Source organism: Myotis daubentonii, chromosome 1 (assembly GCF_963259705.1).
Source record: "Myotis daubentonii chromosome 1, mMyoDau2.1, whole genome shotgun sequence".
Classification (NCBI taxonomy): Eukaryota; Metazoa; Chordata; class Mammalia; order Chiroptera; family Vespertilionidae; genus Myotis; species Myotis daubentonii.
This window is the reverse complement of record NC_081840.1, coordinates 89,658,763-89,673,768: the sequence shown is the minus strand read 5'-3', so window position 1 is coordinate 89,673,768 and position 15,006 is coordinate 89,658,763. Positions and strand designations below refer to the sequence as shown.

The 15,006-nt window shown below is 45.7% G+C and overlaps 1 protein-coding gene across 3 annotated transcripts in view; it reads right to left on the bottom strand.

Moving 5' to 3' along the window:
* Positions 1-13,291: 13,291 nt before the first annotated feature.
* The window catches only part of PSMA6 (proteasome 20S subunit alpha 6), a 36,058-nt gene continuing 34,343 nt past the window's right edge, over positions 13,292-15,006 (bottom strand). For all 3 annotated transcript variants that reach the window (XM_059710650.1, XM_059710646.1, XM_059710649.1), the window contains one exon: positions 13,292-13,606. In XM_059710650.1, the coding sequence (XP_059566633.1) occupies positions 13,583-13,606 (24 nt within the window). In that variant the 3' untranslated portion in view covers positions 13,292-13,582. The remainder of the gene's footprint in view (positions 13,607-15,006) is intronic.

The following is a 15,006-nucleotide window of genomic DNA, read 5'->3' as shown; positions in this document are numbered from 1 at the left end:
GCACTCGGAGGCTGTTAGCTGGGGCTCCCCCCAATTCATCCCTACTCTGCCCAGGGAAACCAGGTCTTTCCTGTTCTGCTTCTTCTCATCGTCATTCCAGTCCCCAGTGGAGGCTCAATCCCTGGTCCTCCTGGTGAAACCTACTCCATGGGGTTAACCTCGCGCTTCACTTCACCTCCTGCAACAAGGTCCCACGTTGCTTTCTGTGCGAAGGATGCCTCTAATCAGACAGTCTTCTTGTGGTAACTGCTCAAAAGGTCACCCATCACTTCAGCAAGTTTCGGCAACGCCACTTGCCTTCTGGGATCACGGCACGTTCCCTTCTCCTAATGAATGGTTCCCTGGACTCCTTTCCTAGCCCTCTGCATCTGGGAGAGCCTCTCACAGGGAGGCGTCTGCAGAAAGCCCTGGGGGTCTGCCTTGAGCCCTTGCAAGGGGAACCCCAAGGAGAGGTTGCTACAAGCTGGGCTGCTGGGAGGGGTTAATTACTGTTAGACATTTGCATTTTTTGTCCACTTGACTGGCTTTAGGAGTCAAGGATGAGGTCAGCAGAGCACAGATGACATGAACTTATGCACAGGGTTCACTTCCCGAAAACCTGCTCGACTCGTCAGCACAATGGGCCGCCTCCCACTGACCAAAAGAGGAGTCGTGTGGGATGAGCTACACTTGACTATGATCAGGCCCCTGCCGCTAGTGACCTCTTACACGGTTTCCTAACCGGCACCAACACCCAACCTGCGGGGACTGCACTCAAGGCGCACGTGCCCAGAGCAGCACCCTGGGAGCCTCTGATCTGACAGCCCACGTCTGGGGCCAGGCTTGTATGCTTCAAAAAAGCTCCCTCGTGGTTCTGATGTGAAACTCTGACTACGAACTGCTAGTCTAGCCCGCTTTAGTTTAAGAGTCTCCACTGCTTACCTTCGTGGGATGTGGGCATGGAGAGCGGTATTGCAGAGAATTTCAAACCGCACTGAACGCAGTGATTTCCTTGTCGCGTAGAGGGGTCAGGAGGCAAAGAGTGCTTTTGTTATAGGGAGCTCTTTTTGAGTCAGAAGCAAGCACCAGGACCTGAGGGTGTGCTTTCATATAAAACTAAGGGGAGGCAGGGTCCTAGGGCTAAAGGTGAGGCTGCTCACACCTGAAGCCAGTAAGATGGGCCACAGGCAGCCAGGCGAGATTGCACACCCAGGAACGTTGGCCGGGTGGATGATGGCTTTGACCCAGGAATTGTGAAGGCACTTAATGCATGTGCAGAGTTTGGGCCACCTAAGCTAGGGCTTGTCTGTGACCCCGAACTAGGGAAAACAAATGCTTCACACTGGGGTTGAACAAGGGGTGTTGGCCAGTAGGTGACCAGCTGAGCAAGGCTCCTCTCCAGGTAATGCGACAGAGGGATGTGGGAACACCCCAAAACTGGATAAGAATATCCAAACCTTCACATTCGTATTTTTTAAAAAATATTTTTATTGATTTCAGAGAGGAAGGGACAGGCAAAGAGAGATAGAAACATCAATGATGAGAGAGAATCTTTGTTTAGCTGCCTCTTGCACGTCCCCTACTAGGGATTGAGCCCGCAACCCGGGCATGTGCCTTTGACTGGAATCAAACCTGGGACGCTTGAGTCCACAGGTTGGCACTCTATCCACTGAACCAAACTGGCTAGGGCTTCACTTTGGTATTTTATTGGGAAAATCTGGGCCTATCCTATCTAATAAAGAGGGAATATGCTAATTGACCCTCACACTGTCCAAAGATGGCAGCGCCCACAGCCAATAAGGAGGGAATATGCTAATTGACTGCCATGCCCTCAGAGATGACAGCGCCCACATCCACAAGATGGTGGCACCCAGTCTCCTCACCCCCACCAGGGGGGCAGGCACGTGGCAAGACCGGGCCCGCCCCAAGGTGGGCCCAGCCTTGCCGTATGCCTGCCTCCAGAGTCCCCCAGTCTCTTCAGCCACCCAGGGCCGGCCTGAGGTGCAGGCAAGCCTCGGATGGCAGCTGCCCAGCCATCCAAGGCCACCCGAGGCTCAGGTAACCAGGGCTGGCCAAGGCTTGTGCTGCCAGCAGTGGCAGCAGCAGAGGTGTGATGGGGGCATCGCCTTCCCCTGATCACCGGGTCGCCTCCCACCCCTGAGGGCTCCTGGACTGAGAGGGGGCAGGCCGGGCTGAGGGATCCCCCCTCCAGTGCATGAATTTTCATGCACCGGGCCTCTAGTTTGTTCATAAAAAGACTGAACCTTTAATCAGATTCTTTAAAGCCTATGCTTTTCTTTATAGGTTTTTAGAATTCAGAGTTTAATTTTGGTCTGATTCTGTAAGTCAATATCTGATGTATTAAAAAAAATTTGGAAAATGCATTAAAATACAAGAAATGAGAAAAAATATTAATAACCAGTGTGAACATTTTGGATTATCTCTTGAGAATTTCCAGAATTGAAAAATAAACTTTAGTAAACTAATAGTGATACACAATTAGGAACTAGAGTCAACAGTTTATATTAAGGGTTCACCATTTGTGTTGTACATTTCTATAGGTTTTGACAAATGCATAATTGTTTATCCGCCATTATAGATCAAACAGTAGTTTCACTGCCCTGTGCACCACTAGCCATTACTCCCCCTCCGCCCTCCCTCTCTGCTCCTCTCCCCTGTTCCACACTCCTGGAAACCACTAATCAGTTTTACTGTCTCTAGAGTTTTGACTTTTTCCAGAAGGCTTGATAATTGGAATCAAACTGTATGTAGCTTTTCCAGATTGGCTTCTTTTACTTACAATATACATTTTTCTCTTATTGTTTAGAAGTTTTATAGTTTGGTATTTGACATTATGATCTCTTTTGAGTTACTTTTTCTGATAGGTGATTTGTTCTTGCATGTGGGCATCTAGTTGTTACAGAACCATTTCAAAGACTGTTCTTTCCCCATTGAATTGGTGTTGCTCCTGTTTTTCTTTTTCTATTTTAATCCTCACCCGAGGATATTCTCTCCGTTGATTTTTAGAGAGAGTGGAAGGGAGAGAGACAGAAAAACACCAACGTGAGAGAGACACATTGATTGGTTGCTTCCCGCATGCCCCTGACCAGTGTCCTGCAACCTTCCTATAAACACTTATCAGTTCAGAGTTGATTATATATAGGTGGGTCTACTTCTAGGATCTCTATTCTGTTCTATTAATCTATTCTTTCATTAATACGATACTGTCTTTCCCAGCTGGTGCGGTTTAAGGATTGAGTGTTGACCTATGAACCAAGCGGTCATGGTTTGATTCCCAGTCAGGACACATTCCTGAGTTGCGGGCTTGATCCCAGTAAGGAGTATGCAGGAGGCAGTCCATCAGTGATTCTTTCTCATCATTGATGTTTCTCTCTCTCTCTCCCTTCCTCTTTAAAAACAATAAAATTATATTTTAAAAAATACCATACTGTCTTTTTTTAAAAAATATATTTTATTGATTTTTTACAGAGAGAAAGGGAGAGAGATAGTTAGAAACATCGATCGGCTGCCTCCTGCACATCTCCTACTGGGGATATGCCCGCAACCCAGGTACATGCCCTTGACCGGAATCGAACCTGGGACCTTTCAGTCCGCAGGCCGACACTCTATCCACTGAGCCAAACCGGTTTCGGCCATACTGTCTTGACTAATGTAGTTTGTAGTATAGTCTTGAAGTTAGGTAGTAACTTTGTTTTTCAGTAGTGTGTTGGCTGCTCTGGGTCTTTTGCCTTTCCATATAAACTTTAGAAACAGTTTTTCAATAGCTGCAAAATAACTTGCTGGAATTTTAACTGGGAGTGTGCAAAATTTATAGATTTTGAAAAATTGACATTTTGACAATATTGACTCTTCCTATCCATAACATGGACTATCTACTTATTTGGATCTTTGGTTTCTTCCATCTGAGTTTTATAGTTTTCCTTATATAGCTTTAGTACACATTTTGGTTCTAATGTAAGTGATGTCGTTGTGTTTTTAATTTTAAATTGCAATCATTCATTGATGATATGTAGAAAAGCAATTGACTTTTTAAAAAATACATTTTATTGATTTTTTTTACAGAGAGGAATAGAGATTTAGAAACATCGATGAGAGAGAAACATCATCAGCTGCCTCTTGCACACCCCCTACTGGGGATGTGCCTGCAACCAAGGTACATGCCCTTGACCGGAATTGAACCTGGGACCCTTCAGTCCACAGGCCGACTCTATCCACTGAGCCAAACCAGTTAGGGCAACTTTTGAATATTAACCTGTGTCCTGCAACCTTCCTATAAACACTTATTAGTTCAGGGGTTATTTCTTCCATGCATTGTTTACATTGTTGAAATCATAGACTTTATAAACAATCTTATATTTTCCTGAATTATGTTGTAAGCATTTTAAAATGTTATTTTAAATTCTTCTAAAACATTTTTAATGGCAGCAAAACATTTTGAGCTATAATCAGTTAACACATTAGTTAACACATCCATCTTTAACTTATTCATGCATATTCCTTATTCAAAAGAGAATATAAAGAAAAAAATAAAATGTGCTCATAATTCTGCCTTATACAACCAAAATAATCCCCAGCAGAAAGAACCACTGTTCACATTATATTGTTTTATTCTACTGTTTCCTGCCAGTGGTGCTCCTTTCTTGCATAACAGACTTTCTTGAATATCTGATGAAAGCTATGTATGAGTCTCTCCCAGGAAATTAAGACATGCACTAAATTTTGCAGTTTCAGAGTTTTCTATGGCCCATCCCAGAAATACCTCATGAGGCTGGGACATTCGTCTACCAATTTCAGTTGGCATTTACTGGTACACCCTGCTTGTTGTGTTAGGCTTGCACACACTGAGCACGTTCCTAACTTTAGGAAGCAAATAAATGCATGGAACACTAGAGGTGGAATACTGCAGGCAGGAGTCAGAGCAGTCCAGGCAGAGGGAATGAAATGTGTACCAAAAGTGTCTGCTGCATGGATCACACCGTATATTTTTCATCCTGTTTCTTCCATAATATTACATTGTAAATGTTTTCATTAATTATTCTTCAAAAGTTATTTTAATGACTGTTCAATATTCCACAATATTGGATGCAATGTAACTTATTGTTGTACAAAAAAAATTAGTGACATAATTCTGCATCTCTAATTACATCCCTAGGAAAAATTCTTAGTTTTTTATTGATTCATATTCCCAAGTTGCCCTCCAGAAAGTAACCATTTATCCTTCCCCCAGCTGAATGAGTAACTTCTAACATATCTCATCATTCCTTCATTCAACAAATATTTATTAAGTACTTGCAAAGTACCAAGCACATTTTGTATTATACTTTTAAAAGTTTAATGGAAATATCTTATAATTTGCATTTTAAATTTGAGACATCATTTTTTTCAAGTCTATTGATTAGAAAATTTCCATGACCTATGTTGTTAGTACATTTTTCTATTGGTGTTCTGATAACTCCTATTAGTTGGATTTTCTGGAATGTAAAATAAATGGTTAACAGTCATCCTGGGATCATTCCTGATTTCAATGGAAGTGCCTACCACTAATTCACGACAACAATGTTTGCTGTTTAGACTTTCATTTTGAAAATGCAGTAGCCAGCCAGAATATATTTAGCCTTAGCATTTCTGACTCTAAGGGAGATCCTGAAGATCCTTAATGGAGTAATTTGGTTGTGGCACAAATCTGAATCTTGGATTTGGGGGCTAGTGAGGAAGCCAAGTACTTGGTTTGCCAGTCACTTACAACCCAAATGGTACAAAACTGGGTTTTTTTAAAAAAAATATTTTGATTGATTTCAACAAGAGAGAAACATCAGTGATGAGAATCATCAATCAGCTGCCTTGTGCACTCCCCCTACTAGGGATCCAGCCCACAACCCTGGCTTGTGCCCTGATTTCCTGGTTCTTGGGTCCTCCCTCAACTCCTGAGCCACAGCGGCTGGGCCCAAACTGTTTCTTCATAAAAATGGGAACCAAAAGGGAAGCCAGATGTCTATCCAAATAGCTTCACATTCATGAATGTCTGGACATATCCCTCTGAATGTCAATTTTCAAATGTATTCTTATATTTCTTACTAGTTTATCAGAATGCCCTCTGGGTAAAGATATTTAAAGTTTTATTTATTTTTATAAACTATATATAAGATGTCTTTATTTTTTGTGTGATTAATCACTATGCTTTAGTTATGTTCAATTTGTAACAATGAAATTGGGGGTCACCACAACATGAGGAACTGTATTAAAGCGTCGCAGCATTAGGAAGGCTGAGACCACTGGTCTAAGGTTTATTTCTACCTCAATAGCTGGCTCCTACCCAGCCTGGCCCTGGTCGGGGCTTGGGCAGGAGGCAAACAACTGATGTGTTTTTCTAACATCGATTATTTCTGTCTTTCCCTCTCTCCCCCACTCTCTCTAAACATCAATGGGAATATATCCTCGGGTGAGGATTAAAAAAACAAACAAAGGTGGGTAACCTGGTCAGAAGGTGAAATTGAGGTCCAGGTCCAGAAATGTGCTCCTCCCAGGGCTTCCGGACTGAACGTTCGAGAGCCTCTCCAGGAAGGCCTGCGGGGATGGCGCCTCCACATGCTGGGAGGTGTTCTGGACTCTGCCAAACAGGATGAAGTATTGCATCTCCAGACCGATGAACCTCAAGTGGTTCTCATCGAACAGGATGAGGACTCCAGGGAAGCGCCTGGGTAGGTGACCGTTCTAAGGCACCAATGTAAACGCCATAGAAGTACATCCTGCAGGTTGGGGGTGGTTGTGGAGTCTTGGGCGCACGCCCACAGGCAGAACAAACGGAACAGGCTGCTCCTCCGAAGCTGCAGCCCCCGACTCCCCGACGCTGGGCTGGGCGGGGCTCTGCCAGCCACAGCCCCCGCTTTCCTCAGTCCCGTTTTCTTGCTGCTGCTGCTGCTGCTGCTGCTCCCGGATCACCTGCTCATCAATCTTCTTGACCACGCGGCAGAGCTCACTGAAGTTGCGGAAGAACTCGCCGTCTGGCAACTGGCTGCGGCGCATGAGGTGGATCTTTAACGTCTCGATGGACGCTCCCGTGATCTTCGTGACCCTGGCATACTTCCCATGGAAGCTGAGCACGGCAATCATAGGGCCGAAGCCATCCTATTTGCCTGGGAAGAGGCCTGGCCTGATGAGGTCATCCGGGTGGCTCGGCGGGAGGTTGACGGCGGAAGGTAGGCAGTAGTCATACCGCTGGCTGTCCCCCTGCAACATCACCAAGCAGCGGTAGGTCAGGCAGTCAGACAGCATTTTGTCCTCCTCTAACAGCACCAGCCCCCGTTCTCCCCCGAGCCGCGCTGGTGAATCCTTTCGGTGGTCTCTCCTGATCAACTGGATGGTGAACCTGTCCTTCTGAATCTGCATGCGGCGGCTGTGGGAAAAGCTGTAGAAGTTGTCTACGTGCTCCAAGGTGGGGGATTTCCTCTCCGTCGGGCGAATTCTAAACAAGGGCTCGGATTGCATTGGGCCATGCACATGGGTGTTATTGGAAGGCCTGCACGTCCAACCAGTAATGCATAAGCCATCCAGCACGACATTCAGCAGTGTTCTATAGTCACTATCTAGCTGCCACAAACCCAAAATGTTTCTGTATGAGAACATCTTTGCATAGACTTCTCGATAAGACATACCGATCATCTTCAGGTTCTGCAACTTTTCACGAATGCCATACTCCTCCCGGCAGCGCCGTCTCCAGATGCTGTCGGTGTGCAGGATGTGGTGGAATTTGGTGCAGGCCTGGGCCAGGCTGGCCAGGTCGGTGCCGGGGAGCAAGGCGAAGATCTCCACCAGCATCTCCACCCGCAGGTCCTGCAGCGAGCAGTGGGGGGGCGGCATGGGGCTTGCGATTCCTCCACTCCTGGCACAGCACCGCGCTGCGTCGACCGCCTCGAGGTGCTTTACTGCCGGGCCGGCTTGCCTTGGGCCGGCTTGCCTTCGGCTGCTGCCTTCTCAGCTGGGCCCTGGCAATCCTGACGACACCGCTTGCCTTCGGCCGGCCGCGGCCATCTCAGATGGGCGCTGGCGCTTCTTACGACACTGACATCCCCGCGAAGAGCCCAAGCCGCAGAGGCAGGCGCACGGTGCCCTCCATGCCTCCACTTGTAACAGCCACCGATATTCAAAGTTTTTTTTTCTTTTTTATTATTATTATTAGTTAAGGTATTACAAATGTGTCCTCATACCCCCCATTAACCCCCAAAGACATTTTTCTCAGCATTTGTATAAGATGCTAAGAAAAATGCAAACCCTTGTTATCCATCCCAGATTGTTTAAATAAACAACACAGATTTCATGTTCACAAACTTAAATTGACTTTTTTCTAGTTTTTTTAAAAGCATAAACAATTCAACATCCTTAAAGCTATAATAGACTAAATTACTTCATCTAGATTTTGCATTACAATTCTAAAAGCCTTATTTTTCTAACAGAGAACTTTTGTTTGCTATCACTAAAAAGTCTTTTGCTATAGGAAGATCGAGTTATTTGCTAGTCTCTAACCCACGATCCCAGAAAGATAAACTTGGTACAAGCACCAGAAATACCAGCAAAGGTGATTTTGGACCACCCTCTGAGTTGAAGGGAGAGGGCTGTCCCCTCCTATTCTTGTCTTGTGAGAAAGAATTCAAATGAGTGACCACGGACAGTTGTGTTGTAGTAAAGCAAATTTATTAAAGCAAGTAAATTTATCAAAGAAGCAAGGCACGCAAATCTTATCAAAATATGTCTGGCTTATGAAATAGGCCCTCTCAGCTAATCTGTGGAGTGCTGCCTGGTAGAGGTTTGGCTTTTATACTTTTCTGTGTATAGGTTTTAAAATTCCTCGGCCAGATAGCCTTGTACAGACCAGATCTCAAGGTCTCCTTTTGTATATGGCTTTTCCAGAATTTGAGAAGCACTTGGCGATTTTGTTTAAAAAAATGTTTTTTGCCGGGAGCCGGTCCATCCTTGCTGTTTCAAGGGACCTGGCATATATAGCATACGGTTCTTAATATGTTTGCTCACCTTCTTGGCGCTGTGTTTTAACCAAGGTCACCTCTCCGAGAAAGGTTGAATCCCCAGGTAGGGATTTTCCCCTGAAGTTAGGGAGGGAATAAAACCCCTCAACTAAGTGCCAGGCGGGTAATTAATCACTTTAACTATGAACAATCATGCTTAAGCTACATAATCTTTACTCCCTGGAATGGAGATAAGAAACGCCCTAACCTTTGTAATAGAGATTGATAGGATTGAATCAACTGGCATAAATACAGATGTAACAAGACAGAAAGAGACAGACTTCAGAAGACAGAACCTACACAGAACCTACAGACAGAAGAACTTCGCTGGAGAGAACATGGCAAAAGATCCTGGACTGAGCCTGACTACAGAAATATGGCAAGAGAACCTGACTAGAACCTGGTGACCGAACCTGGCTAGAGATCTCAGACAGAACCTGGCTGGAGAACCTAGCGAGGGAACATGGCCACAGAACCTGGCTGGAGATCTGAAGCAGAACCTCTCTGGAGATCTAGACCAGAACTTGGCTGGAGATCCTGGCTAGAGATCCTGGCTAGGCTGCTGATCAACTGAACGCTGTCTCCGTGTCATTCCTTCTTTGCTGACTCCGTCCACACCTTTGGGGACCCCTGGACCCGCTGGGGTTGGACCCCGGCAGTTTTTATTGGTTTTAAAGAGAGGGAGAGGGAGATATGAGTTGTGAGAGTAGAACACTGATGGGCTGCCTCACAACCCAGGCATGTGCCCCTAATACAGAATCATCTCAGTACAACGCTCAGCCAACTGAGCCACAGCGGCCCCTGGGGCTTGGTGATTTTATCCTGACAAGCCGAGACTGAAGGCTTCTCTGTTTAAGGAGATAAAACTGTCCTTTCCCCAAGACAGCTGACTTCTTTGTTTAGTGGGTGATAAAACTCTTCCTTTTTTCCTTCCCCCTCCTCCTGCCTTAACAGTTCCAGGGTGATTTATGCTATATGTATTTTCTGGTTAGGGAGAAGAGGCATTAAAACTCCCTCTTTTCCTTCATTGTTTAGTGAGGAGAGGTATTAGCCATTTGTTCTCAAGATAAGATTTTGCTGCAAGCTGCACAAACTGGCCTTGTTTCATTTTCTTGTCTGTTTCCCTATTCCTTTTAGGAATTTCCTAGCTTTTCACTATCCTGTAACAGTCAAGGTTCTATGATATAGAACAGCGGTTCTCAACCTGTGGGTCGCGAACAATGAAAATACATCCTGCATATCAGGTATTTACATTATGATACATAACAGTAGCAAAATTACAGTTATGAAGTAGCAACGAAAATCATTTTATGGTTGGGGGTCACCACATGAGGAACTGTATTAAAGGGTTGCGGCATTAGGAAGGTTGAGAACCACTGATATAGAATGTCATGGTCTGTTCTGAAAATTTCTACACGGACTCCACTTTCAAAATGATGGCAGCCTCTTTATGGAGCCTAGTGGATTTGGATGGGTAGTCCCAGAGCAGTAGCCTCTAAACTGGAAGAACCCTGCTTCCCTTTTAGGACACTTTACAACTCATGACTCAGCTATGAAGAGGATGTGGTTGGTGAAGTTTCCTGCTTCTGGTGGTCACAAGTTCACATGGCCTTCCCTTGTGTGGGCCTGGTAGCTACAGAAATAGGGGCAACTGACTCCAGGGACTGGCGTTTAGACCACCCACCACACTCACCTGTGTGAGGAAACACCAACAGCACCAGTCTCATCCAGCACAAATGAAGACATGGAATGTATCAGCCTTAGACACTCCAAAATTTTTGAATCATCCAAAAACAATTAGGCCACCAGAGAATCACTCTGGGAATTTAAAAAACTTAATTCTGTACATAAACAAAGATTATTCTGAATATATAGTTTGCTCTTTTTTCCTTAACATTGTTTATGATGTATCTACTATAGACCACTCCTTAGAGTAGGATTTAAATAATTTTTTAAAAATGTATTTTGTTGATTTTTTAGAGGAAGGGAGAGGGATAGTTAGAAACATCGATCAGCTGCCTCCTGCACACACCCTACTGGGGATGTGCCGGCAGCCAACGTACATGTCCTTGACCAGAATGGAACCTGGGACCCTTGAGTCTGCAGGCCAATGCTCTATCCACTGAGCCAAACCGGTTAGGGCAGATTTAAATAATTTTAAGGCAACATAGAAAATACACATATTCTACAGCTTTTCTAGCCCTACTATTTCCCAAAGGTAACTACAATCTCTGCTCTTAAAAATACTGGTTCCTATTGAATATAGATTAAACGAGTTATCTCAAAACTACTGAATATCAATAACACTAATGTTTTTACTACAAAATTAAAACTTCCAACCAATAGAACCTAAAATCCATGTTCAGAAATATCCCATTTGAATGAATGAGGAATTATAAAGGACTTGCCTACAGTCAGAGAAAGTTTTAAAGCCAGAGTTTTAGTTTGCTATTTATTAATTACTAGGGGCCCAGTGCAAGGAATTTGTGCACGGGGCTGGGGGGTGGTTCCCTCAGCCCAGCCTGCTCCTTTCACAGACTGGGAGCCCTCAGGGATGTCCTACTGATGGCTTAGGCCCCCTCCCCAAGGGGAGCGGGCCTAAGCCGCAGTCTGGCCTCCCTCAGTGGGAGGCGACCGAGCTGATTTAAGGGAAGGCGCCATGTGTGACATTACCTTCCTTCCTTCCTTCCTTCCTTCCTTCCTTCCTTCCTTCCTTCCTTCCTCCCTCCCTCCCTCCCTCCCTCCCTCCCTCCCTCCTTCCTTCCTTCCCTTTCTTTCTTATCCTCACCTGATATGTCTCCATTGATTTTAGAGTGTGTGGAAGAGAGAGGGAGAGACAGAAACATCAATGTGAGAGGGACACTTTGATTGGTTACCTCCTGCATGAGCCCTGTCCTGGGCCGTGGCCAGGGAGGAGCCTGCAACCTTGGTACATGCCCTTGATCATAATTGAACCCTGACCCTGCAGTTGGCAGGCCAAGGCTATATCCACTGAGCCAAACCAACTAGGGAAGGATATGACATTTCTTAGCCCTCCAGCAGTGGGCCTTCGTTTTTCTCTCTAGGGGTGTGGTGGAAAAACCCTAGATCACCTTCTTGGATTCTTATAATCCATGTTACCAAGAACTGCAAGTGGCGGTGTACAGGGAGCTTAGCCAATGAGTGGTCAGAAAAGGTGTTTACGCTTGAACTGGTTTGGCTCCGTGGATAGAGCGTCAACCTGCAGACTGCAGGGTCCCAGGTTTGATTCCTGTTAAGGGCATGTACCTTGGTTGGGGGCATATCCCCAGTGGGGAGTGTGCAGGAGGCAGCTGATGATGTTTCTGACTATCCCTCTCCCCTCTTCTCTGTAAAAAAAAAAAAAATAAATAAATAAATAAATAAAATGTATATTTTTAAAAGAAAGGTGTTTCCTCTGCAGCTCATGCACAGAGGACCCCCTGCATTGTGTCCACTGGGCTAGGGGCGTGTCCCCGCTGCCGGGGGGCATGCCCCCGAGGCCAGCAGCCAGCCCCGCGCCTTGTGGGCACGGGGCTGGGGGGCGTGGACCCAGGTCGCGGCTTGGCGCTGGCGCGTGAGCAAGCGGCCACAAGGCAGGAACATCTGCTTGGTGCCTATGCGCAGGCCTACTGGCTAGGAGCAGCCTGGGTCCCGAGGATGTTCCCGGGACCCAGGCTGCTTGGCACCTGTGTATGCAAATTAACCCACCATCTTTGCCAGGTTAATTTGCATACTCACTCCTGATTGGCTGGTGAGTATAGCAGAGGGACGGTCAGTTTACATGTTTCTCTTTTATTATATAGGACTAGAGGCCCGGTACACAAATTCGTGCACAGGTGAGGTCCCTTGGCCTGGCCAGTGAATGGGGCCCATCAGGGCCACCTCGCCCAGTCATGATAGGGGCCAGCCAGCCAGGGAAGGGACTGCAGGAGGTTGGCTGCTGGCCTGATCGGGGCCATCGGGGCCAGCTGGCTGAGGGGGGGAGAGAGGGACCGCAGGAGGTTGGTTGGCCGGCTGGGAGGGAGGGGGAGACCGTGGGAGGTTGGCCAGCCGCAGGATGTTGGCTATGGGAGCACACTGACCATCAGGGGCAGCTCCTGCATTAAGCATCTGCCCCCTGGTGGTCAGTGCACTCATAGTGACCAGTCGACAGGTCATTTGGTTGTTCTGTTGCTTAGGCTTTTATATATATAGATGCCATTTAGCTAGAGTATAAATTTCTGGCAATTAAGTTCCTTTAGCCACAGCAACAAAATGAATAAAGCCACAATGTAAAGATGGTGAACATTTATTTAACAGCCTGCATGTACTAACACATAAAACAGTTTTAATACATAAAACTGGAGGTAAAAAACACAGGATGCAATTCTTTTCCAAAAGCACTGTTTTTATTTATATAGAGCCCTAACCACTTCAGTGGCAGGAGTGGGAGAGGTTCCTTTTTCAATCCAAGGGCCTCCGTAATGTTCATCTGTTGTTACCAAACACACAGGCAAGTGGCATAATGGATTTGGTAAACTGACTACAATGTTTAGTCTCTCTCTGCTAGAGCAACAAGATGAGTGTCAATCTCTGCTTCTGTAAGAATCCTAAAAAGCAAAGGGAAAGAAAACCAAAACTATTTACTTTTTGAAAAATTTTATTATGCAAAATTCCAAACACACACGAAGTAGGCTAGTAATGAATACATGTGTACCTAACATCCAACTTCACCAATTGTCAATTTATAGCTAATCTTTAAAAAAATCTATACACCCACTACTCATTCCTTTCATTTTGAAGGAATTCCCAGATGTCATAGCAACTCCTTCTATACACAAATATGATTACCTGACATCAGATCTAGAATTAGGTCTTTTGAAAACAAAACCCTTTTAGTTGCAGCTATGATAGAAAATATCAACACTAATAAAAGAGAAAAATGGTAATTGGCATACGAGCTACCCTTTTCATTGGCTAATCAGGGCTATATGCAAATTAACTGCCAACTAAGATTGGCAGTTAACTGCCAACAAGATGGCGGTTAATTTGCATATGTAGGCACAATGCAGGGAGGCGAAAGGGAAAGCAGGAAGAAGCCCCCTGCCACTGACAGTGATCGGAAACCCAGGGGGGAGCTAAGAGCTGGGGGGCAGGGCAAAGGTGGCCCTGGGGCTGCCTTTGCCCTGCCCCCCAGCCATGATCGGAGAATCAGGTGCCTTTTCCGCCCTGGCCAGTGATAGCAGGAAGTAGGGGTGGAGCCAGCAATGGGAGCTGGGCACGGTCAAAGCTGGCAGTCCCGGGAGCTAGGGGTCCCTTGCCTGGGCCTAAAGCGAAGCCCACGATCGTGGGGCCGCTGCAGCTGCGGGTCCCCGCTGCCCGGGCCGGACGCCTCAGCCAGAGGCGTCAGGCCTGGGCAAGGGGCCGATCCTGCGATTGGAGGGTGATGGGGGTCAACGCCTGAGGGCTCCCAGTATGTGAGAGGGGGCAGGCTGGGCTGAGGGACACTCCCCCCCACACACACCCAGTGCACGAATTTCGTGCACCGGGCCCCTAGTTTAAATATAAAGCTAAACTACACATAAAGCGTTCTATTTTAGCTCTTATGTCAAAATGCCTTTATACCTAGTATAACTCAAGTTTGTATTAGCTGAGAGATAAGAAGGCACTCCATGGCGAGCATATGGTATTTTCTAAATGATGTTTGCCCCAAAGAAATCAACTGCTTGGTAACCTTTAACGTGACCTATCACTGTGGGACCACTAAAAAGGAAAATTTGTCAAAGTGACATTATTTAGTGCATTTTGGGGCAATAGAAGCAGCTTATATAGTTGTTGATGTTTATGTTATATAGTGTAGTTATTATTTAAGTAAACTTACTATCACAGGATTTATAAATGATACAAGGGCTTTTTGAAAACACAGGATCTTTGGTTTCTTATCTATTTAACTAATTGATGGAAATAAGAATTTTAAAGGTTATAGGAAGGTCTAAGAATAGAGAAGAAA